Raw genomic sequence first — 24,020 nt, 5'->3', positions numbered from 1 at the left:
GTCAGGCATCCATTCCCCATGCATGCCAGAAGGGAATCCTCTTGGGGCAGGGACAGCTCCTCTTCCTGTAGGACTCTAAGCAAGCCTAAGTGTCCCCTCTGCCCTGAAAGTCAGCCAGGCTCCCCTGCCTCCTGGCACATCCTCATTATTCTGGGCAGTGTGCTCTCTGCCCTGGGGAACACAGCCTGTCTCTGTCACTGACACTTTGAGGAGGAGGGCAGGGGCAGGAGGCACGGGAGGGAAGCTCCTTTACCAGGTGTGCTTGCTTTTGCCCTGTCTTAGAGCCACAGCAAAGTCCCTTTGCAGGGTCTCAATCAGCCTGCTCCATGGATGCTTGCGATGTCCTTTCTCCCCCAATTACAAAGTAGTTGGGAATATTCACAACTAACACAGGTTAAATGAGGCAGCCCCAAAGAGAGAACCCTTTGTCCAAAGCTGCTTGGGCAAGTCCACCTTGCTTCTCAGTTATTGATAAAGCCAGGGTAGCCTTTAAAATAGAGGAGGTAGGGCAGGGTGTGCTAACCTGTCACACATCAACCTGGGGGTTAGAGCTCCAGACAGCCAACAGACCAGATATCCTCTCTCTCTCTCTCTCTCTCTCTCTCTCTCTCTCTCTCTCTCTCTCTCTCTCTCTCTCTCTCTCTCTCTCTCTCTCTCTCACACACACACACACACACACACACACACACACACAAGCACCCACCCCCAGCAGCCTTACCTGATCCTGTTGCTGTACAGATTTTCCCGAGGCGCTGGGTTCCTTGGCGGTGGTCATGGTCTGTCCTGGCAATCACCACCCCAGAGACAGGAGGAGTCTGACTGTGACTTTGGAGGCACCAGAGTCGCAATGGTAGGGTGAGGAGAGCAATTCTAGTCCATACTTCCGAAATCACCAGGTTTTGGGGGGGCGGTGGGGGAGGGAGCTGGGAAGAGCAGCCTAGTTTGCTCTTTAAATGCAAAGAGCAGAGACAGGCTCCACAGAGGAAGACGCTGCTGCTCAGTGGGGCTTCTCCAATTAGCCACAGCCTCTGCAATCGCCACAGAAACAATAACTGCTTAGCAACCGGCAACTGGCGGCTGGGTGCAGGCAGGGGCCCGAGCGATGCGCGCTGCTTCCCCACCGCCTCCTGGCCGCGGCCGCGCAAAGGCGCATGCTCCGGCTGTGCTCAGCCTGGCTAGGGCTGGGGCGGGGGCCGCGGAGGGGCCGCGGCCGGTGGACGCTACAGAAGAACCCCGAGCACCGGCAGCCTTGTCATTGCATCTATCACGCACCCATCATGAATCCAGGCCACCGCGCCCCCATGGTTGAACCAGCTGCTTGCAGCAGTACTGGCCCCATGGCTCCCACCTGGGTAGGGGGCTCAAGAGGGATGTCTTTTTTCCTATCCTTAGCTAAAAAAATGCGGGTCATTTGGGGTGATTGGAGAGGCACTCTTGTTGGCCCTGCCGGTTCTGCAGTGACTGGGATGCTGACTGGTGTACCCTTGTCTTTCTTTACAAGTCAGAAAACTTCGGTTTCTCCTTGAGAGTGGATGGATCTCTATCAGACAAAAATCAAACAAAGCCCAGAAGAGCTCAGCCTGTGAGGCCTCCTTAGAGGCCACAGGCTCTTTGCTGCATCTGACCACCAAGAAAAGGCCAGGCAGCATACAGTGAGTGCCCGGTGGTCCGCCTGAGACCTGGGCTTCCATCTTGGACCCACCAGGGCCTCCTACCAACCTGAACTCTTGCTTCCTGCTCCTGCAGACACCACTGTAATACCGAACGTTGGACCAGAAACTCTCAGGGAATCAGGATTCACCAAGGATGTTCAGGTGGGGATGGCTCCTGAACCAGCAGAGAAGCTTCAGGGTGGGCAATGCCCGAAGTCTTTCCCTCAGCCTTGGCTCTGCTCTGTGCCCTCCCTTTGAGGGCATCTCCTTTGCTCTCGGTCTCTGGTTCTCTTCACTCTCACAGGCTCTGGCTACAGGTAGCCACTTACTGGAAAGAGCCTGGCTACTTGATGATGTCACTAATGGCCACTAATTACTTTAGGAATTATGTCCTGGGACATGATTTTTGTTGTTAGGTTTCCATTTAGCGGGAATTTCAGAGACACTGTCCTGGAATCCAGTCCCTTCAGGAGTCCTGAGCCCAGTCATTTTACAAGAACAACAATCGGTCACTGACAGGCAAATTCAAATCCCTGCAGATGCCTGCCTGCTCCCCCACAGCCCAGACTCACTCTGCTCTGGGTAGTTACTTGGTAATGATTCCAATAACTTTTTTACATGATAGCCAATAGCTCACACTGTTTGGCCAAGAGGATGAGAAAAAAAGACTGTGGCAAGCTTGCCACTCGGGAGTGTGCTTCAGTCTGTCTGTCTGCATTGAGTCAGGTGCCCCCGCCCCCCACTCCAGCACTGGCTATGGTTAAAATGGCAAACAAACACCTGTGTTATTTATCATCACAGCCCTGTTGACCAGGGTGCTTAGAGTCTAAGTGATCATCAATGCTGCTGAAAGGCAGGTGCAAGACCTTGCCTCTAAGGCAGACTCTAGGAAGGGGCTTTGTGCAGTCACAGGCTCCTGTGACTGTGGAAGGTGCCCGCCACAGCCTCATTGCATCCCTGATCCTGCCTGGAAGCCACTGTGGCATGGGGTCTCTATGCACACTTATTCTTAGGGCCCAGTAGCAAGGCAAACAGAGCCTTGGGAAAGAGGAGCATGTAGTGGAACAAACGGCCACTCTTGGCCTGTCCCCTGGAAACACCTCAGCCCCTGAGGACCTTAGCCAATCAGCAGAATCAGCAGCCCCTGCCACACACTGCAGTCTCAACACAGCTGTCTCCTGGAGTTTCCTCTTTAACCAAAGCTGCCTGGTACAGGTTAAGTCTTAAGTCACCATCTGTGCCATCTAAGAAAGGATTCATTGCTCCCCTCAGAGGCTGTGAGCTGCTATCCACAGACAAGAGCAGCAGCAGAGCTGAGAGCTAGTCACTGTCCCCAGGGACCTCAGTCCAATGGGAAGTGGTCCCCAGGGATGCTGAGCTATGCACCATGAGCATATAGGAAACTCCTTCAGGCTCTTCCCATTTCACTTCTCAGTAAAGAGCTCAAAATAGAATGATACATCTAAATTGAATATGGTTATCATATACAATTTGCTGACATTTGTAAGATGACAGAAAACATTTCGAAGGGATTTCCGATGGCTGGCCAGGCTTTGCCTCTCACCCCCTCATCCATCAGCTTTGTCCACAGGAGTCATTATGTGGAAAAGTGCTGAAGTGAGTATAAGTGGGGGGCCAGCCTGGTTGTTCTGCTCAGAACTTCTCCATGCGATTCTCTGGTGCCGGGTCCCCAGATGCTAGCTTCTTTGTACACTTGACCTTGGCTGTTTTTACAGGTGAAAGAGCAGAGAGTCCTGCCTTATGAGAAGCTGCAGGTGAAGCTATGCAAATGCAGGGTAACTCTTACATCCCTGGGAGGTCTCTAAAATATCCTCAGAGAAACCAATGGTGGTTGGCTGCTGGAGGAGAGGGCAGAGGGGCTTGCTAATGAACAGACATAATGACTCAGTTTTGCAAGATGAATGCATTTTGAGATCTGCGGTATAGCACTGAGCCTGGAGTTGACTGCCGTGCCACACAGTTAAAAACCTATTAGTGGGGTAGGTCCCACGAGTGTTCTTGCTACAGTAAGATGGAAAGGGGGTGTCTTTTGTTGATATTTTACAATTAATCACAACCTCTTGGTAGGAGAAATAAAGTACTTCAGTTCATGCTCTGGAGTTCAAGTCTTTGCAGATTACTGTGCATGCAGAGAACCTCTGGCCAGGTCAAAGCTATGTCGTCCCATGCGTAATTACAGGTACCTTCTTCAAGTGTTCCTTCAGAGATGTTAACAGCCAGCAAAGCGAGCATGTGTGCCCCACAAGGCAGCAAGGCTGTGCAGATCAAAGATGAAAACTTACCCTGTCCTTGGAGTTGAATGGCAGAGCTGAGATTCATACTCATTTCTTTGAACTCTCCTCCCCACCCAATACTTGCTGGGCTTTTTAGAAATATTGCCTAAGTTCCTGAGCCAGAGATCAGCTCCAAGTTCTCCAAACAAGAGTTAGCTCCTTTGGGCTGAGCCTGCTCCAGCTTGCTAGACAGCAGGCAGCCCAGAGCACCTTCCTAAGATGTGTCTCTGGTGTCAGGGAAGGATCCAAGGTGAAAGAGCTCAAGGCCCTTCCAGGAACACCTTGAAGATTTCATGCTGATCTCAGCCCTTCCCTGTGAGAGCTGTGTCTGTGAGGGGGCACCCTTCAGTTTTGCAGGGAATGGTTTTCAAAGTAGCCAGTAAACATACACGGCAAAGATTGCACAGTGCCCTATTGGCAGGCTCGGGTGCTGCACACTGATTTGGGTGTGCAGAGCCAGAGACCTCTTATTTCCCATCCCAGCTCCACCAGTGCCTCTCAGATCCCTGAAGCCAGCCTTGCCAAATGGACTTGTGGGCTTCTAGCCACCTTCTCCTCCAGATGTGTGTGAGTGGGCACTGGCACTGACACAGCCAAGGTTTGTCTGTGGCCTTGTAGTCCTGGATCCCTCTGCTGATCCCAACAGCTTCTCACATTCCTCGTTCCCACACACCTACCCCAAGGAGCCGAGCAGCCTCAAGAGCTGGGTGCCAAGCCTCACTCAACCAGGAAGTGCACAGTGAGCCTGTGTCTTATGCAAACAGCGCAAACTCCGTTAAGAGGGGGCACAGGAGGCAGAGATGCAGGTGTCTTAGTGGTGAGTTGCAAAGATGAACATGTAGCATTTACCACCTGCCAGAGAAACTCTTCTTAATGAACAGTTTCCTGAAAATATAAATGAGTGAGGAGCAGCAGGTACAACCAACTGATTGAAGCAGTCATCCGGGGTCCAAGGAAACACACATACCCCACCGACACTGGAAACTAGCAGGAGGGATCGGGTCCTGGCAGAGCTTCCTGACCCCCATGTGCCAACTGTCACTGCTGACACCCTCTCTGGAAAAGTTGGCCTCCAGCAGTGGAGCTGCTTCCTGCCCATCTGAAATTGTGGTTTGGGTTTGACCTTGAGAATCTAGTTCCTTAAGTACCAACCTTCTGTCCTGGGAACCACTCCATCTCTGTATGCCTGGGTGAGGAACCATGGATGGTCCAGACAGAAACAGCATCTGAGGCTTGGAGATATGAGCAGGCAAGAATCACAGGGGAGGACACAGGAAGCAGCAGTGAGTGGACCTGGACCACCCAGACCAGGAGACCCCTGGTAAGCCTAGCCTAGGGAAGACGAGGTCTGCTTGTGTCAGAGTGACCAGGAAGCCCAAAGCCCTTTCTCTAAGCTGATGGACACCCTTCTCCTGTGTCTGCTTTGCGAGCCCACAGAGGCTTCCTAGTGAGAACTTCCTCAGGGTCGGAGAATCTGAGCTTGCTTTACCCAGCAAGGCTGCATAAGGAGATGATTTGGCCACAGACATGTTTACCAGGTGTTTGGAAAGGTCTACACTTGGCTGTACAGTGTGCTTTGATCTTGCAAGGGGAAGTCTTTTGCCTCTCCCCTTGGCATATTATTAAAAAGTCCTTTTGAATAAAGGATGAGGCAGCTGAGTATTGACCCAGGTCCTCCCAAAGCTATCCTGTGTTTCTGTCTTTCTTCTCATCAGCTAGGTCTCTCTTTCTATCTAGTATTTCCTCATTCCTCTCTCCTCCACCTAAGAACCCTTCAAGAGGTGGGAGCAGGCTCCCACAGTCTACTTTCCATCTTCTAGCTTGAGAAGCCTAGCAACCAGGTTCTCACTGCTGAGGACACTGAACTGAAGGCCAGAACAAGACTGAACCCTAGGTCATTGGCCTCATCCTCAATTCTTAAGTGGAGGTTAGCACAGCCTGAGGCTCTCCTGCCACCTCCTCTGTTTTTGAGTTTCCTCCTGGGAAGACCAGTCCTAGCAAGTGCATTATGGCTCTGCCCATTGTCCAGGGTAGATACTCAGAGAAGACCCATGCCAAGTTTCAGGGAGCCAGGCCAGCCTCTTACTCTTCGAGGGCAAGCTTTGACCACCATTTGCTAGACTGAAGGATGCAATCTTCTTTCCTTAAGAGCCTGGCTGGTGCACCTCTTGAGCCAGAAGTGGAACAAGGGCAGGGGGTTGCACTCAGGTGATTTGGATTTGCTTCGTTCTCAAATTGTTTCTCTATTTTAAGAACAATGAGAAGAATGTCCTTGGCACCCACAGTCTTCAGGCTCGTGTTGTGAATGAAAAACACCCCTGGCTTCTTTTCAGCCAGGAGCAGCACCTCTCCTGGGACAAGGAAGAAAGAGACAGAAAGAGGGAAGAAGGCAGGGGAAGGTGGTCTTGGCCTAGGCCGTTGATGGTCATGTGCTCTAAGGCCTACTTCTCCAAATCTCAGCTTCCCTTTCCTCTAAGTGAGGGAGGAAACAGTAAAAATCATCATCATCAACAACACCACACACACACACACACACACACACACACACACATACACACAAACTAGGAACCTCCCAGTGGCCTGCATTTCCCTAGCACTTGCCCTGTCCTATTTGAACTTCATAGTAACCCTGAGAAAGAGCTGTTTTAATCCTGTTTACAGAGGGAATGTTTCCTCAGCCAGGGCTCTTGCTGATAGTAAAAAAAAGGCGCTTTTTTTTTTTTTTTTTTTGTTGTTGTTGTTGTTTTGTACATCCCGTCTCTATTCCCTAGCTTCCCAGACTCTGTGCTGGCACCACACTCTTTAGGTTATGTGTTCCCCAAATTACTCTCAGCTAGAAACTCTACCCATGAGTCCAAGGCTGACCACCAAAGTCCTAAAATGCTCCATTTTGCAAGAGGACTTTAAAAATCAGCACACACCTATGTCTGTACCCAGACTTTGGAGGGAGCTCCCTGATAATAATGGTGTTGATTCTTGCAAACCTCACTTCAGAATCCTCAGGTTTCAGTCCCAAGTCCATTCATTGTCTTCTGCCTTCCCCAGATGTCCCTAAATGAGCTCATGCTTCTTAGCACATTTGCAGAGCCAGGGCCTGCTGGCCCCCAGGCAGGGCTGCACACGATGGCTGTTCTAGGCAGGGTATCATGAGCTCCTCTTCGGGTGCCTCCTGCTGCTGGGTGACCTTGGCGACAGCAGTGCGACAGATGCCTTGCCTATGATTTTTAATGGCTCTGACTAAAATTTCTGGGGCTGTTCAGTCAGCTCTGGTTTGATGCCAGCTGTGGAACAAGCCCTCACACTGTTTGGGGGACACATGTCAGGGCTGGTTCAGCTATCACTACTGTCACTCTGGGCTCAATGGCATGTCAGGAAAGATGTCCTTAAGAAGCCCCCAGGACAAATCCTGTAGGGCCTCACTCATGTCCTGGCTTTGCAGGCCCTCTGTTCATCTATGTGACTGACCCCTGGATGATAACTCCTACTGTCAAGAAGATTCTTTGTCCCCAGTGTAGGAGGATTTTCCTAAAGTTTTATTGGAGATGTTTTATTTTTAGCATAAAATGGTTTAGAAAGCAGACACAAGCAGATAATTTCCAGAGAAGGACCAGTCGACACAATCCTGACTGCCCTGCTTTGCCAAGACACATCTGACTTGGCTTTGGAGATTGGTATGAATGGAGGTGTATGAGCTGCTTAAAGTTGGAAGCCCATGAAAGCAACAGGGATCTAAAGCACTTAGCATGCCTCTAGGAAGGTATGGTCTAAGCGAAAGCATTCAACACAGGTGCCCAAGAAGCAGGTCATCCCCCACGGTTCTCACCAGTGCCACACACACAGGCTTCCCTCTGCTGAGCTCTTATCCACCCTTTGCTGTCCTGTTCAAATGTCCTGCCTGCCCTCAGCCCCCAGAGGCTTAGTTCCTCTCCTCTGTGTTTTCCCATCATGCTTTTTGTGTTCCCTGCAGCATCACTGCTCAGCTGCCTGGATTCTTGGCCTGGTTTTGAATTCCTCTGCACAGGGCCAGGTAGGGAAAGTGCTCTGCACCCATCAAAGGCACCAGTGTGCAAGTCCTAATAATTTCTCAATGGTAAGTCCCAGTCCTCTATCCTGCTGGCAGGGCACAAGCTATGAAGCCTGGCTTTCTGCTACTTAAAAGGCCCAGCAGAGGACAGCCAGGAGGAAAGGGTAAAGTGACAAAAATATTGTCAACCAGTGACACTGAAGGGCACCAGGATATGGCTAGCTGGAGGTCTCTTTAGGGCTCAGCACATAGGAAGCTGAGTGTCAGGAAGAGGGCTCTAAGGTCAAATTCAAGAGGCTCCAGGAAAGGTCAGACCAGGCCACAAGTTCTAGGTCCTCCTCATCTGCAAAGGGGCGGGTTCTCAAGGACCTCACAAGGCAGTCTATGAATGAGAGAGAGAGCAGAAGGGGGCAGCACTGGCTTGGCTGCCGTGGAGAAAAGAAGACAGGAGGAGGAAGGTAAAGGCTGGAGGACCCTTCCAGAGGTCCCACATGTAGCCCTCAGGAAGGGGCTGAAGGAGTGGCCTTGCCATCACTGGGGGCTCTAGCCTCCCTTCAGTCCTACTTCAGCCTTCAGCTCCACTTTGACCCCCCTCTCCCCAGTTACAGACCATTAGAACCCAGAGCTCCACAGTTTGCCATGTCAGGGAGTCTCAACCCACACTGCTGCTGCTGCAGTTTCCAAAGGAGAAAGCACGAAAGGAGGGATGGTCACGAGAGGGAAGGAAGCGCCTTGCCCGTGGCATACCAAAGAAGAAACCCCTGGAAGATATTCCCATTATTCCACCCAGTCGGCGTGTAAGTCAGACATGCAGTGACATTCTTTTTAAAGCTCTCTTCCACTAGACACTGTGACAAGTGGAAGGTCTCACCAATTAGAGCTCAGCCCTTCCCATTAAACAGACTTTGTGGGCTGGGGAGATGCTCGGTGGTTAAGCGCTTGCTATGCAAGCATTAGGACTGGAGTTTGGATCCCCAGCACCCACCAGGTAGGCATGGTAGGCAGCCTGCAATTCCAGTCTTAAAAGGCAGAGAAAGGAGGGCCCCAGAGCAAACTGGCTAATGAGAGAAGCATATTGATGAGCTCTGGGTTTGATTGAAAGATCTTGCCTCAATGAATAAGGTGGAATATGGGGGGAGGATGATTCCCAGCATTAACCTCAGGCCTCCATGTACACATGCTAATGTGTGCACACTTGCCCACATTCGTGCACACACACACACACACACACACACACACACACACACTACCACATACGTGTGCCCACTCTATGTCCTTAGAGTAATAGATGACATAAGGAATGTTAGCTTTCTGTTACAGTAGCAAAATACTTGAGAAAATCAGCTCATAAAGAAGAAAGGTTTTCCTTGGGCTCACAGCTTTGGGGTCTTGCGTTCATGATCACTTGGCCCATTGCCTTGAGTCTAAGGCAGAAGGTGGAAGCATACGGCAAAGCCAACTGGTCATCTCATGGCTGAGAACACCAGGCAGAGAGGTGGGATGAGAGTTCCATTGCTGGCAAGGACACATCCCCAGTGGCCTAAGACCTCTTGTTAGATGCACTCCAAACATTCTACCGTCTCCCAATAACCCCAACTGGGACCAAGCCTTAGGCACATGGGCTTTGAGTGACAGTCTAATCCAAACTATGGCAGGATGTTAGCATCTCTACTAGATGCCCCCTCCAAAAAAAAAAAAAAAACAAAAAAACAAAAAACAAAAAAAAACAAACTAAAGACAACTACTTAGTAGGGATACAGCACAAGCAAACAGAGACGGCACCAGAGATAACTGACAGGTTTCAGACTGTGAAACTGACTTCCTCTCTTGCCTGTTGTGGCAATTAGCATGAAGAGAATAGACAAGAAAACGTTGTGTCTCTGACTCCTAGTGAAGGTCTGACCTTATAAACAGATATGAGACACTGGAAAGCTCTGTACTGCATTCTATACAAGCCACAGGGACAGTATCTGGCCAAACCTATGGTCTCACCCTGTCCAAAGCTGCCCTCCTCTTCCTAAGGGCTCTGACTAGCTTCTCCTGGAAGCCTTGTGTGAACCTATGACCATGTGCTACAGCTCCGCTCCACTCCCCACCTCCCATACATCGCTCCAACACTGTCTGACTTTCCCTTTTATCAGGCCCATCAATAAACTACATCACTACACTGAGTCCGCCTGGGTGTCTAGCAATTGAGGGCGAGCTCCCAGAGCGCATGCGGATCATAGTCAGGTATGTCAGTTTACACACAGGCCCAACTGAATGCTGACAGAACTGTAGGACATGGATCATGGTGTCCAGGGTTCAGTCTAAGCCAGGCTGGAAGCGTAGCTTGGGAAGGAGGCAGGATGAACACAAAGACCAGCGCTCCCTCTACACCAGTGTTTCTCAACCTCCCTAATGCTGTGACTCTTTAGTACAGTTCCTCATGTTGTGGTGACTCCCAACCATAAAATTATTTTCATTGCTGCTTCATAACTGTAATTTTGCTACTGTTATGAATAGTAATGTAAATATCTGATATGCAGGATATTTGATATGTGACCTCTGTGAAAGGGCCATTCAACCCCTCCAAAGAGGTCATGACCCACACAAGTTGAGAACTACTGCTCTACACCATCTTGGTAGGATGAGAGGTGAAGCCCTTAGTTAATAGTGGAAGGCATGGGTTACCAGCAAGGCATCGGGTATCAGGGATGCTCAACTTGTAAATGCCATCTTTGTGGAGATTTCAAAACCACAATTAGGTTTTTATGCTCTGTGGTTATTATCACTCATAAATCAATTGGAAACAGACTCAGCTAATGGAAGGCACTAGCTAGCGTTTAGAACCTGTTCATGGGTCAACTTGGCTGAGCTGCCTAGGGGAGTAACTGGAAGGCAGAAAATCATTTCTAGACTGTTTCCTTCTTCCTGGACCTCTTCCTCTGCCTTTAGGACCTCATCTCTCGTTAGCTAAGGTGTAGTGGTGTTCTGACATGTGTGGACTCCTACTGACTCTCTAAAAATTAATGGAGTCCATGTGCTTGTTCATACTAGTGTATCAAGGGCTGACAGAATTGGCTTCTCTTCTCTGAGCTGTTAATAGCATCAGAAGAAATAGGCAAAAGGCCTCTTGTTTGGTTGATTCTGACTGAAAACCAACCGTGTATCTCCCTCTTTGGACAAAATTGAGAGTGATTTCAGGGGTGTTTGAGCCAATGTGGGGGCATACATTTCAAGTGGAGAGATGAAGCAGGCCAACCTTACCCTTCCTCTCAAGAAGAGGATTCAGAAGAGCGAAGAGTAGATTACTTCCAGTGATACAGGTGAGGCTGCGGGGACAAGCAGGACAGCCCAGGCTGGACAGAAACAGATCTAACAGTGATGACCACATACCAGAGGCCAAAAGAGGGAGAGGAGGTGTGCATGGAGGGGTAAGAAGATGGGAGAAGAGAGTAGGACCTGCTTTGGAGAGACCCAGGGCTGTCCCAGGGTCTGTAACCACCGAAGTCCTATTTTCTGGGGACTTCGGACTTACAGGAACCTCTTTGAGATGAGCAGAAGTGAACTTGTTGTATAGAGTGCAAAAGACCAAATTAAACCAGCTCTGACCTGTATTCAGGGGAACATGTAATTCACAGAGTTTCCTTTTCAAATGCAAGTTGATTCCCAATTTAAAGTCAGCTGTGAGTGAAGAACAGACCAAAGGTCACTTACAAATCAACATGTAAGGGTTTCCAATGCTTGCTCATCTCAATGACCTCTCTGTATAGAATCAGAAGGAATTTGGGGACATTTACGACTGCAGCTGAACATATCCACTGAAAGTACAGACTGAGAGTCATCAAAAGAGAGAGATTATTGTCAGGTTTTGAGCTAGTTACCCGTATTGTTTCTTTCTCATTTAATTTCCAAGCCTTTAGTGAACACTTGTAACATGCCAGCTGCCATTGGACACTGAGGAACACAGATACATGAAATATGGCCTGGTTCTGAAGGACTCTTAGTTTGGTGGATGTGGTAGTTTGAAAGAAAATGGTCCCAAAGGGAGTGGTGCTATTAGGGGGTGTGGCTTTGTGGGAGTGGGTGTGGCCTTGTTGGAAGAAGTATGCCATTGTGGAAGTGGGCTTTGAGTTCTCATTTATGCTCAAGCCACATCCACTGTCTCAGACCACTTCCTGTTGCCTATGGGTCAAGATGTAGGAATCTCAGTTCCTTCTCCAGCACCATGTCTGCCTGCATGCCACCATGTCCCACTATGATAATGGACTAAACCTCTGACCTGTAAGCCACCTAATTAAATTCTTTCTTTTATAAGAGCTGCTGTGGTCATGGTGTCTCTTCGCATAATAAATAAAACCCAAACTAAGACTTTGGGGGCTAAACAAGGAAATAAATATAACTAGTCTAGAGAGCACTGAGGTGGTTTTAAGCAGAACTGGCAGAGGAGGACTATCAAGTGGAGTGGCCTTGAACATGGAGGCTCTGGGTAGCACGTGGGGAAAGGCCAGTGGCGGGAGCAGCAGTTCAGGAGGTTCTCAGATGAGGGTCAGGCTGGACTCCGAGGATGAATACACATAACTGCTGAAGGGTCAGAGTCTTCTCTGCAGATAATTGAAAGGTATTAGCTGTGAAATACTATGGGCAAAAGGCCATTTGGAAAGGGCTCACAGCAGAGAGTGGGAAACAGTGTGGGGAAGAGATCTCAGTTAGGGAATTTGCAGGAGTGGCCCAAGAAATATGTAAGGAGTACCTGCGTAAAAACGGAAGGGAAAGAGCAAAGGGAGCAACTGGGACCTCATCAGGGGACCATTGAAAACTACAGCAGCTAGGCAAGCATCTACTGCTTCCTTGGAGACGTTTAGCTACAGCAGACCAAAGTCTCTCCAAGGCCCAGAGCAAGGTTGGCCAATTCTAGATACATTTGTCTTTCAGGTGTTTTCCTCTGTCGTGTGCCCCTTTTCCTACCCCTGCACCAGGCTCACATAGGATAGTCAGTGATCTTGCCACAGCTAGACTTCACAGCGATGACCACGCCTCATCCATCTGTTAAGTTTTCCCATCTGCCATCACACCCAGCACCGTTTTCTCCACACTCATTGTCTTTCACTCCAATTGCCCGTTGGTCCCATGTTCTAATTCCTAGTCAGCTTGGCTCCAGTAGTAAGCCTGGGCCAGGAGACCAGGGTTTGGGGGTGACATTCACATGGGTTTCTGGGCTCGGGGGTGGGGTGCTGAAAGTATAGGTATAGAATTTCAGTCTTGTTCTCTGGATATGTGCACAGAATCCATCTGGATCTGATCATAGTGTCCAGGACAGATACCAGTGGCTTGGGAGATGAGAGTCACTTTCACCTCCTAGCTCCCATCCCAAATGAGGTACCACGGAGACAGAGACCTACCTGCCTTGTTTCCACCCATCACCTGTACCTGGTGCATTGTGGGTGCTCCCTAAGCATCTGAGGCTTAGGTGAGCACTGACTTAGGGGAGGTCTCTCATAATAGGACCTGCCATGGCATGGCCCCAGAACCCCACACACATGTCTATTCATCCCCTGCTGGAAACCGGAGATGTACAAGGCTAAGAAGTATTTTTCTGCCTTGGTGGGTTTCTGCTTTTTGTCTCCCACCCTGGCTATGCTGGACTGTGTCCCCTTCATGCCTTTGGTCTACTCTGGCCTTTTCATCTTCCTCCAGCGGCCTCCTGCTGTGTGTGCTGGCTGTCCTGGAACTCCCCTCTCCACGCTCTGCCTGCTCCTCTTTCCTATGTCTGTCACCCTTCGGCCCTTTTATTCTCTGAACTTAAGCGAAGGAGTCGGGACAATGGCTAGTTCATCACAAAGTGACCAAGCCTGGCAACACACTCCCGATTTTAAAATAGCTCCTGACTTGTGTGTTCTGTGTGTAACTGTCATTCTGTCTCTGTGTAGCTAGATCTCCTGAAATGTCCAGGAGGATATCAAGTCAACAGGCATAGGAACATGTGTCTGATGTTTTTTCCCCACTGAAATATACAAGCGCTTACAGCAATGCCCGATGCACTGTAGCACTCACTAAATACCAGTGATATTTGCAGGCCCAGAGAGTTCCTTTCTTGCCACTTGAAAAAGAAAAACTGAGAGGCAAAGTGTCCAGTGGGTGAAATAGCCCTGTATGAATCTAAAGTGCACCATGTGGACAACAGCCTTAGTACTTTATGAAGACGGGTATTCAAAGCTGCCTTGGCAAGTGGGCCAGAATAGTCTATCTCTCCTACCCTGAGGAAGAGTCACTGAAGTTGGTAGATGCACAGAGAAGTGGTGTTTCTGGCCTAAGGTCACACAGCTGGTCGGTGGCAGAGCAAAAATCTTGAGTTTTATCTGGAGCCCTTTGGACATTTCTATCTTCCCTCCAATAGGACTTTAGTGGCAGATACATTTTAATAAGGTCTACCTGTCCTACAAACCGGGGAAGAGGGTGGCATGGGGTTCCTACACCCTAGTCACATCTCTATGTTCCAGGCCCAGGGTAGAGATCTTTTCACTGCGAGTCTGCCCTTTGGGGCTGAGTCCTCTGCTGCTCATGTCTCTGGGCAGTGGGTCATGGAACAGAACAGAACAGGAATTACAGAGAAATAAAAATAAATTCATAAAGCAGGGCCATGCCTGCCCAGGAAGGAGAAGCCTTGGCTTTGCTAGGCCTTGATCAGCAAAAGAAAAGCAAGCCCGTGTCCTGGCTCATCTTAACTCAGTGTAGTCAGTGGCAGCTCCTCTGTCCCTCTTCCTCCATCACTGTTCTTTGCAAAATTAGTGTGTTAATAGGGACACAGGAGGAGGCCTGAAGGAGAACCCCAAAGAAAAGATGGAGTGAGTTTTGGCCTGCAAGACCTTCAAAGAACTTTCCACCCTCACCCCGTTTACCAACCCCAGACTATTTCTCCTTTTGAAAATAGGGAATGCTTTCCAATGAGGGTACAGTCTCTGCCCCAATTTTCCAAGCCCAGACTTGAAGAAACCATGCCCTCCAACCAATCCCTGTCTCCCACTTTGTTTTGGTAAAGGTGGTAGGTCATAGGACCTCCAGGCCCCAGAAATAGTCATAAGACAGAAGTCACGCCAGGAATGATGAGGGATGAAGAAAGAACGGGGCCACCTCAGCCAGGAATTAACTGTGCAGGAAGCCAGCCTGGAAGGCAGAGACTTCTATGTACTCTTCAGGGCTGAGCTCAGAGAGCTGGATGGACATAGAGGGGAAACCAGCCTTCTTAGACAAGAGACACTGCTTGGTAGACAAGAGACACTGAAGCAAGAGGTATCATAGCCATCTGGGCTGCAGAGACAGTCCTACCTGGGTACAGGTGGTCCTGCCTGGGTACAGGTGGTCCTGCCTGGGTGCAGGTGGTCCTGCCTGGGTACAGGTGGTCCTGTCTGGGTGCAGGTGGTCCTGCCTAGGTACAGGTGGTCCTGCCTGGGTAGGTGGTCCTGCCTAGGTAGTTGGTTCTACCTGGGTACAAGTGGTCCTACCTGGGTACAGGTGGTCCTGCCTGGGTGCAGGTGGTCCTGTCTGGGTACAGGTGGTCCTGCCTGGGTAGGTGGTCCTGTCTGGGTACAGGTGGTCCTGCATGGGCACAGGTGGTCCTGCCTGAGTACAGGTGGTCCTGCCTGGGTGCAGGTGGTCCTGCCTGGGTACAGGTGGTCCTGCCTGGGTGCAAGTTGTCCTACCTGGGTACAGGTGGTCCTGCCCGGGTAGGTGGTCCTGCCTAGGTAGGTGGTCCTACCTGGGTACAAGTGGTCCTACCTGGGTACAGGTGGTCCTGCCTGGGTGCAGGTGGTCCTGCCTGGGTACAGGTGGTCCCGCTTGGGTTGATTCTTCTGGCTAAATTACAGAAGTCTGACAAATCCTTCCTGGAGCAGATCTCCCCAGTGAATAGTTGCTGTCACTGTTGAAGTAAATGCCACATGTTGTGCAGCTGCTCACATGAGGACAAAATTCACACTGAGCCACATCCTCAGAAGTAATCACCTACTTACCAAGAATTTCATCTTAATAAGAAGGTGCAGAAGAAACACCGGACCTGAGAGCTGGATGGGAGCCCAGCCAGAGGAAGGATAAGTCAGAGCGGCATCTGGCTCCATGATGTCCATACTGGCAACTGCAGGTCACAGCACTTGCACAGACTACATGACCCTGAAGGCCATCGGGAGGGGCCTTGTCATTTTTTGCATTCTCTGCTAAACAGAAGGAACCTGCCGGGTGGAGAAAAGAGCTGCCTCATGTGAGAGGAGGATGGGGCCTGCATCCTGTAGGGATGCCAGCCAGAGACGTTTCCTCATTTGTCCCCGGATGATGGGGGATCCTGAAGGTGACAGAGCAGGATCCAGCCCCAAGTCTCCATAACCTCCACAAAGAGCACCACCAATCGGAGACCAAGCCTTCATACACACGGGCCATGGAGATAGTTCTCATTTAAATCACCACAGCTCTCCAGGCCACAGAGAAGCTGCGTGGCCCAGGAGAGGGACGGAGTCTTCTGCTGTCTGGGCTTGAGGTTATCTGCCCACAAAATCTGTTATTGGGGAGGTTTGCCTTACAATTCAGGACCTGTCCATAGCTCCCTGCTGAGAGGGGAATGTACTCTGTGAGGTCTCTTCCTGAGACATGCAGACTGTGGCCCTGCCTACCTGCCTGTGCGCGGCATTCTCTGAATGGCCTGCTACGGCCTGCGGCACTTGTGGCTTTGTCCCCAGGCTCAGTGTCCACCCTGGGCAGGCGAGGGCAGAAGCCCATGAATTAAGCATCACAACATGATGTCCTCCATGGTAATGGTGAGGTTCACAGAGATGATGGGATTGCCTGGGGCTGCTGAGTGAGCTGCAGTCTGACTTCAGACCAAATCTCTCTCTCTTTGTGAACCCCTTTCGCATTCTTTAAAATGTAAGTTCCCTTATCTGTTCCCTGGTTTGGGAGAAATGAGACCTACTCTTTCTTAATGTATGGTATACATACATTGTGATTTGGTGTTAAACGTCCTCCATAGGAAATGGGACCTACCTACAAGAAGCAAGTTATGAGAGGACAGGCCTTGGGGTTTCCAGCCTAGCCTTGCTTCCTGGCCCTCTCTGTCTCCTGACCCATAGAAGTGTAAGCAAACATTCTCATGTTCCTAGGGCCACAACCATGAGCTTCTCCTGACAATAAGCCTTCCCTATCTTCATGGGCTGTGTCCTCAAACCACCGGACAAAATAAAAGCTTGCAGGGGCTACAGAGATGGCCCAGAGCATAAGAGCTCTTGGTGTAGAAGCATGAGGAACAGAGCTCAGATCCAAGCACCACGGGAAAATGCCAGGCATGTCTGGGTGTGCCTGTAACCCCAGCACTGTGGGCAACAGAGACAGGAGGGCCTCTGGACTTGCTGGCCAGCAGCCTCACTGCAGGTTTAGTGAGAGACTCTGTCTCAAAGCAATGAGGGGGAGAGTGATAGAGCAAGACACGCAAAGGCCTCTCCTCTGGCTTCCACGTGCACACCAACACACACTCACACCCAAATAAATAAAGAAACAAACAAAACCTTTCTCCTTAAATTGTTTCTTGTCCGGTGTTTGGTCGCTGTAAAGAGGAAGTAACTACTCCAGTATCCGAAGCTGAGAAGGCCATGCTAGGGAACGCACATTAAAAAAACAAAACACCAAACAAACAAACAAAACCAGTTCTGTGAATTAATTCTATTTTCTTAGAGGTTCCCTTCAGTATGACAGGAAAAATGGATGACAAATGGGTCTTGAGAGTGTGAGAGTAAATGAGTTTTCAAAAGTAAACTCTCATCTTTTTCATTATCAGGCCGTGGAACAGAGTGAAACATAACAGAGCCTGCCTTGTCTACAATGCTCTCCTCACAGACAGTGCTCTCCTCACAGACGGTGCTCTCCTCACAGACAGTGCTCTCCTCACAGACGGTGCTCTCCTCACAGACAGTGCTCTCCTCACAGACGGTGCTCTCCTCACAGACGGTGCTCTCCTCACAGACGGTGCTCTCCTCACAGACGGTGCTCTCCTCACAGACGGTGCTCTCCTCACAGACGGTGCTCTCCTCACAGACAGTGCTCTCCTCACAGACAGTGCTCTCCTCACAGACAGTGCTCTCCTCACAGACAGTCTACTCATAGACAGTTCTCTCCTCAAAGATAGTCTTCCTCATGCACAGTGCTCTCCATACAGACTGTCCTCACCTCACAGTCAGTCCTCTCCTCACAGACAATCTTCTCACAGACTGTCTTCTCCTCACAGACAGTACTCTCCTCACAGACTGCCTTCTCCTCACGGACAGTCCTCTCCCCACAGACAGTGCTCTCTGTAGTCATGACTCTGCATGCATTTAACACATTCACAGCAGAGGAAACAAGGAATTAAAACAGGATCACCTCCACACTGTGACAGTCAGAATTTACTGCATGGAATCCGTAAAACCTGGGGCTGAGGAGATAGATGACTCAGTTACTACAGCTCACCATACAAGCATGAAAGCTGAGTCTGGATCCTCAGAACCCGTGTAAAAAGCCAGGTGCGATGCTGCATATCTGTTGTAGTGCTGCATGTCTGTAACCTCAGCAGGTGGGGTGGGGTAAGAGAGTTGGAGAGACAAGTAGATTCTTGGGGTTCACTAGTCAGCCAATTCATGAGCTTCAGAATCAGCAACAACCTCAAAAATACAGGTGAAAAGTGACTGGGGAAAGACAGGCAGTGTCGACCTTTGATTTCACCATACCCACAACCTGTACATCTGCATACACAAGTGCACATACATACCAAGAAGCACATCACACACACACACACACACACACACACACACACACACACACACACACACGTGCACAAAAACCCTATTATGCTTCTCTCAATTTCTAATACTCCCTATGGATTTATACTGTGGGCTTTTATATTTTTTTTAAAGTATTTCCTTGGAGAAACTTAAAAACAGCTCTAATTTTGCCGTGTAACAAATATGTCATTTCAATGAACAATGTGGCCACAAATATGTTCCCAACACACTGCAACCAACACCAGAATTCTCAAACCATCTCTGTCACCATGAACACAATTTTTTTTACCCATTAAGCAATATTTTCCCCTCTCTCTATCCCTATCATCTATCTATAAGATGGCTTATAATCTGCCTTCTGTCTCATAAATGTGTCTGTTCTAGATGTCTCATACATGTGGAATAATACAATATTTGTCCTTTCCTGTCTGCCTTGTTTCACTCAGCATAATGCCTTTAAAGTTCATCCATCTTATAACACATTCTGAAACTCTTTTCACCTTTTTTCTGACTGAGTAATATTCTATTGAATAGATATACCACACACTTGAATGTTTCTCCCCATTGACTGTTGTTTAAAATGCTGCAATTAATATTGTTTGTGATTCTTTGAGCCTCTCTTTTTTTTTTATCCTTTTTGGTTCTTGAGCTATTTTTAATTTTAGCAATACAATTGGCTGGCTGAAATTCAGAGGACTTAGACACTTCTGCAAGTTTTATAGTTCTGGAAGGATCCAGGAGCATTTTACATCCCTGGGTGTATAAATGAGCAAACACAAATACCACCTCACAAGTACCTCATGGCTCTCTGGGTCAAGAATTGGTCCAGAAAGCCAAAGAAGAATAGTTTGAGAACACACCTTCCTATTCTAGAATGATGAGCTGAGGAGGTGCTTCTTGGCTTGGCTTCTTCATCTGTCTGTCAGAGAAATGCTTCCTGCCATGGCTACCTGACATACATGTCACAATGATGGAATAAGACAGCGGTTTGGAAACATCTGAACAGCAGAGAGCCATGTGATGCTTGAATTCTGAAAGAGCTATCCTGATGTCTGACACCTGCAAAGGGGGCAGCCATGATGAGAACTGAAATAGAGACAGATGTTCTCCAGTGTGTGTGTGACATGTAACGTGTGTACATCCATGACAGTTCTGCTCACCTCAGCCTCAGGGAACATGGGATCACCATGACTCAGTCTACAGCACTCGGCCACCTACACTTTGCTTTGGTGAGCTCAAATGGAAAACAAGTTTTTTGAGGAGAAGAGCTCTGCCTGGAGTGAGATTGTCCCAAATGGCTAAAGTGCTGCCTCCCCCATTGCTTTGTCCATGCTTCCTGGTGATTATAGAATAAAGATGACCACGATGTCTGTGTCTTGGTCTCATGAGCAAGTGCTGTATTCCAGGCCTCCCAGCAGTTACCCAAGTATTAAATCATTTACTCTATGTGTGTGCACCCACAGGGTGTGTGTGTGTGTGTGTGTGTGTGTGTGTGTGTGTGTGTGTGTGTGCTGCAACTGCATCTGTGTGTCTGTACGTGTGTGTGTAGTGCACATTTGTGCATGAGTGTGTGTACATGAGTGTGGTGAGTGTGTGGTTTACATCTGTGCATGGGTATGTGTGTATGCATGTGCATGCATATGGAGGCTGCAGGTCAGCCTTCCATGTCATTCCTCAAGCACCATCCACTGGCTGGGAGCTTGCTGATTAGGCTAGGCTGACTAACCAGTAAGCCCTGGGAATCCACCTGCCTCCACCTTCCCAGAGCTGCAATTACAAATGTGATCCATCACACACTGCCTTTTTATGCAGGTTCTGGGATTGAACTAAGGTCCTCTTGCTTGCAAGGCAGGAGATTTATTGACTGAGCCACCTCACCTAAGTCATTTATTCTTAAATTAACCCTGTCAAGTGGGTGATAATGACTCTTATTTCGATGACTGGTAAACTGAGGCAAAGAGCCTTGCAGTACTTTGCTCAAACTTAGACAACTATACCACATCCAGGATCCCGAATAATGCAGAATTCATGTCTACACCCCCCTTTTCTGTCTCACATGCTGGTGATCATGGTAATGGGAAACTTGGAGAGCAGATTACGTGATGAGGGCAGATGGGCAGGGCAAAGAGGCACTGGTCCCAGTCCAGAGACAGCTGCCTCCGGAGATCACTCGATATTCCACAACAGGATGGGAACCAGAGGCAGAATGTCAGCCATCCTGTGTCTGTAGATAAATACACTCATTGCCTCGGAGACTGGAGAGGTAAGTCAGCCATGTTCTGAGCCCGGACTGAGCTGATTCCTGACCTGAATGTCACAGGAACTTTAGCATTTGGGTGCGACCCTCAAGAGCCAAGATTCTCTCTTAGTTAATCTCCCAGTTCAACCAGACATTTACAGTAACTTCTAATCCCACTGGGAAACCGCTCTGTATTGATCTACCCAGGCACTCGTGAGAGGTTTCTGTACAGTTTCCCTTCTCAGGGAAAGGCTGGTGCAAGCACTTTCCCTTGGGTGTCTAATCAGCACTTATAATTCCCTTTGCAACACAGGAAAGCACACATGACTGCCTGGGCAGGAAGCCGCTGGGCTGCAGACTGGACCCTTCATCTGAGTCTGTCGGGGGAGCTGTATCTGCCCACAGTGGATGTATCTCTCCAAAGGAGCCAGCAAGGAGGAATCTGAGTTACTTGGGAACACAGATCACTATGATTTACTGCTACCTCTGCCTTGTTACCTGTACACTGTTTAAAGAAGTCTGTGCAGACTGCCAGGGACATGTGCCCTTTCAGACAGCTGTAAGATGAACTCGGTGAGGTACAGTCATCGGATGGGACGGCCAAGGAATTAGAACCTGGCACAAGCTGCCACTGTTGGATGGAAACTCTGGATGCCAGTCTTCTTCAGGCCACACACGGGTGATGTAGAGGAACAAAATGTCACATTGTAAGTGTTTCGAACACGCAAGACCCACTCCAGACCTCAGCAGTGCTTCATGACATACACTCCTACTACTTTGCAGCCCTACTACCTTGCAGCGCATCCTGTCCATCACAAGGTGATGGACACTTGTACTCTGCAGATAGGCTTGCTTTCTAATGATTCGGTCAGATTAGGCGACTTTACCATGTATGGTATCACTGTGTGGGTCTGCATGCCTGTGTGGCTCATAAACAAGCTGGGAGCAAGTCTATGGCAGGATGGTCACAAGAGAGGCACAAAGGAAGACATGACCTGCAGGATAAGGACACCTCTTAGCAGACGCAGCTGACCATTGACAGACACATTCTGACATTTAAAATGGTATCCATGCTACTTAACAGCTAGCTGTCTGCTGTATCATCACTGCCTGGGGTCGAGTTTCTTAACCTGCTGATTCATTTGTGAAACTGGGATGAGACTGATTGCTTCTGGGATGGCTGTGAAGGTTGCACATTGATAGACAGTTCTTGACTTAGGATGGGGCTACACTCCAAAAAGCCCACTATCAGCTTACAATCCTCTAAGCTGAAGTCTGCATGTAACCTGCCACGCTGGTGAGGTTCCTGGCTTCAGCAAAAGAGCGTAGCATGGAGTGTAGGCTGCCTCCCCTTGTGATCAGGGCTGAGGGAGAGCTGGTACTTCCTGGTTCCAAAACAGAGAACCACATTACATATCGACTTGGTGTGAAGCTAATGCTGTCAACTTGATGGGATCTGCAGTTACTCAAGAGTTACCCCCTGGGCACGTCCGCAAGGGAGTCTCTAGACTGGGTTAACTGAGGTGGGAAAACTCACCCCTAATGTTGAAGGCACCACTGTGAGAGCCTGGGTCCAAGACTGTATAAAGAGGAGAAAGCTGAGCATCAGCATTCGTCTTTTTCTGCTTCCTGACTATGGATACAATGTGACCTGCTACCTCAGGCTCCCGCTGCAGTGTTTTCTCCGCCCCCTCCAACTGCAAGCCAAAACAAATCCGTAAGTGGCATTTGTCTCGTTCTTTGTCATTGTTATGAGATATGTAATAGACTTGGGGAAAGGTCAACATTTAAATGTGAAAGATGGCTTCCCTACCTCAGATTATGTCTACTTTATTGTGTAGTTGAAAGCACCCATGGAGGGCCATCATAAGCCAGGGACTATCTGTATTTGTAAGATGTGTAGAGTGGGGTCTGGCTCTGGGTGAGCAGCCCGTCAATGCTGACGCTTACATCTAGGAACTGGAGGGAGGCGACGTAAGGAACACAGCAATGTCAATATTGTCATTTTTGTAAGAATGATTTATTTGACTCTGAAAATATTTTTTTCAGAGTAGATAAGGAACCCATTCATTATGAATATTAATTAAATCCAAATGTAAATTGAATTAGTAGTTAATTAACTATTAATAGTTATAATTGTGGCCATTATCTATTAAACAGCTACAATAAGACCAAGTTTTGCATTAGACATGTTGTGCCTGGTCCCCACAGCAACCGGCAACATCCTCAGCATCTCATGCATAAGTGATCAGCAGCTCAAAGGGGCAGAGCAGAAAGCAGAACAAGTGGGGTCTTGAGTGTGCATCAGACCCCTGCCTCAGTGGCCCATTCCTTCCAGCAGCCTGGACACCACCATGTGTTCACCATGGCAGGTGACCACAGGGCTAGAGTCCCTGATGCCCGGAGGGATTCATGTTTACATTTCACTCGAACACAGCAGAGCCCTGGAACGGGAGTCATTTACGAAAGTAAAACAGCAAATGCTCACAGAACAGGAAGAGCTGGAAACAAGGCTGGCAGAAGTGGCAGACCAGCTACCAGAACGGTTCCTTGCCGGCGTGTTGACTGAATGAAGTCTGGGAGATAAACAACTGTTTAACGTTGATCTGGGTTAAATGCAACTTTTCTCTGACAATGTCCTACTGATGGTTCTTAACGTTACTCAGCATTACATCCCACTCTAATCTCTGGGTAGGATGTAAACATTAGAATTCAAAACAGCGGGCTAATATGTTTATCTCAATAGGAAATAACACAGTCTACCATGGGGGATTGAGAACGGCTTCACGTAGGAATTGTTTCCTCTGGAGTTGAGGGGTGTGAGTTCTTGTTTAAGGCTAAATCCCGTGAGTACAAAAAGGCCTGGGCATTGGCGCAGATTAGAGATGTGTGGCACGCCCTTCACAGAGGCAGCTTGCCAACCCCAGTGTGAGGTGAAGCCATCCTCCACTCAGGACTTTCTGTTTTCCAGCAGACATGTCGGTGTACTCTCTCAGGAGCTCCTACTAGGCTCAGAAATCAAACTACCGACAT

General features: G+C 49.0%; 1 protein-coding gene across 2 annotated transcripts in view; it reads right to left on the bottom strand.

Annotated features, from left to right (window-relative positions):
- Dpp6 (dipeptidyl peptidase like 6) overlaps positions 1-24,020 on the bottom strand; it is a 656,578-nt gene that overhangs the window by 442,592 nt on the left and 189,966 nt on the right. The window contains exon 1 of one of the 2 annotated variants that reach the window (XM_059257773.1): positions 719-1,114. The exons of the other annotated variant lie outside the window; for it this stretch is intronic. Within the exon in view, the coding sequence (XP_059113756.1) occupies positions 719-775 (57 nt within the window). The 5' untranslated portion in view covers positions 776-1,114. Of the gene's footprint in view, positions 1-718; positions 1,115-24,020 lie in introns of those variants that run through there. 2 annotated transcript variants of the gene reach the window in all.

The sequence above is a fragment of the Peromyscus eremicus genome, chromosome 3 (genome assembly GCF_949786415.1).
Source record: "Peromyscus eremicus chromosome 3, PerEre_H2_v1, whole genome shotgun sequence".
Classification (NCBI taxonomy): domain Eukaryota; kingdom Metazoa; phylum Chordata; class Mammalia; order Rodentia; family Cricetidae; genus Peromyscus; species Peromyscus eremicus.
This window is presented reverse-complemented; position numbering and strand designations above follow the sequence as displayed.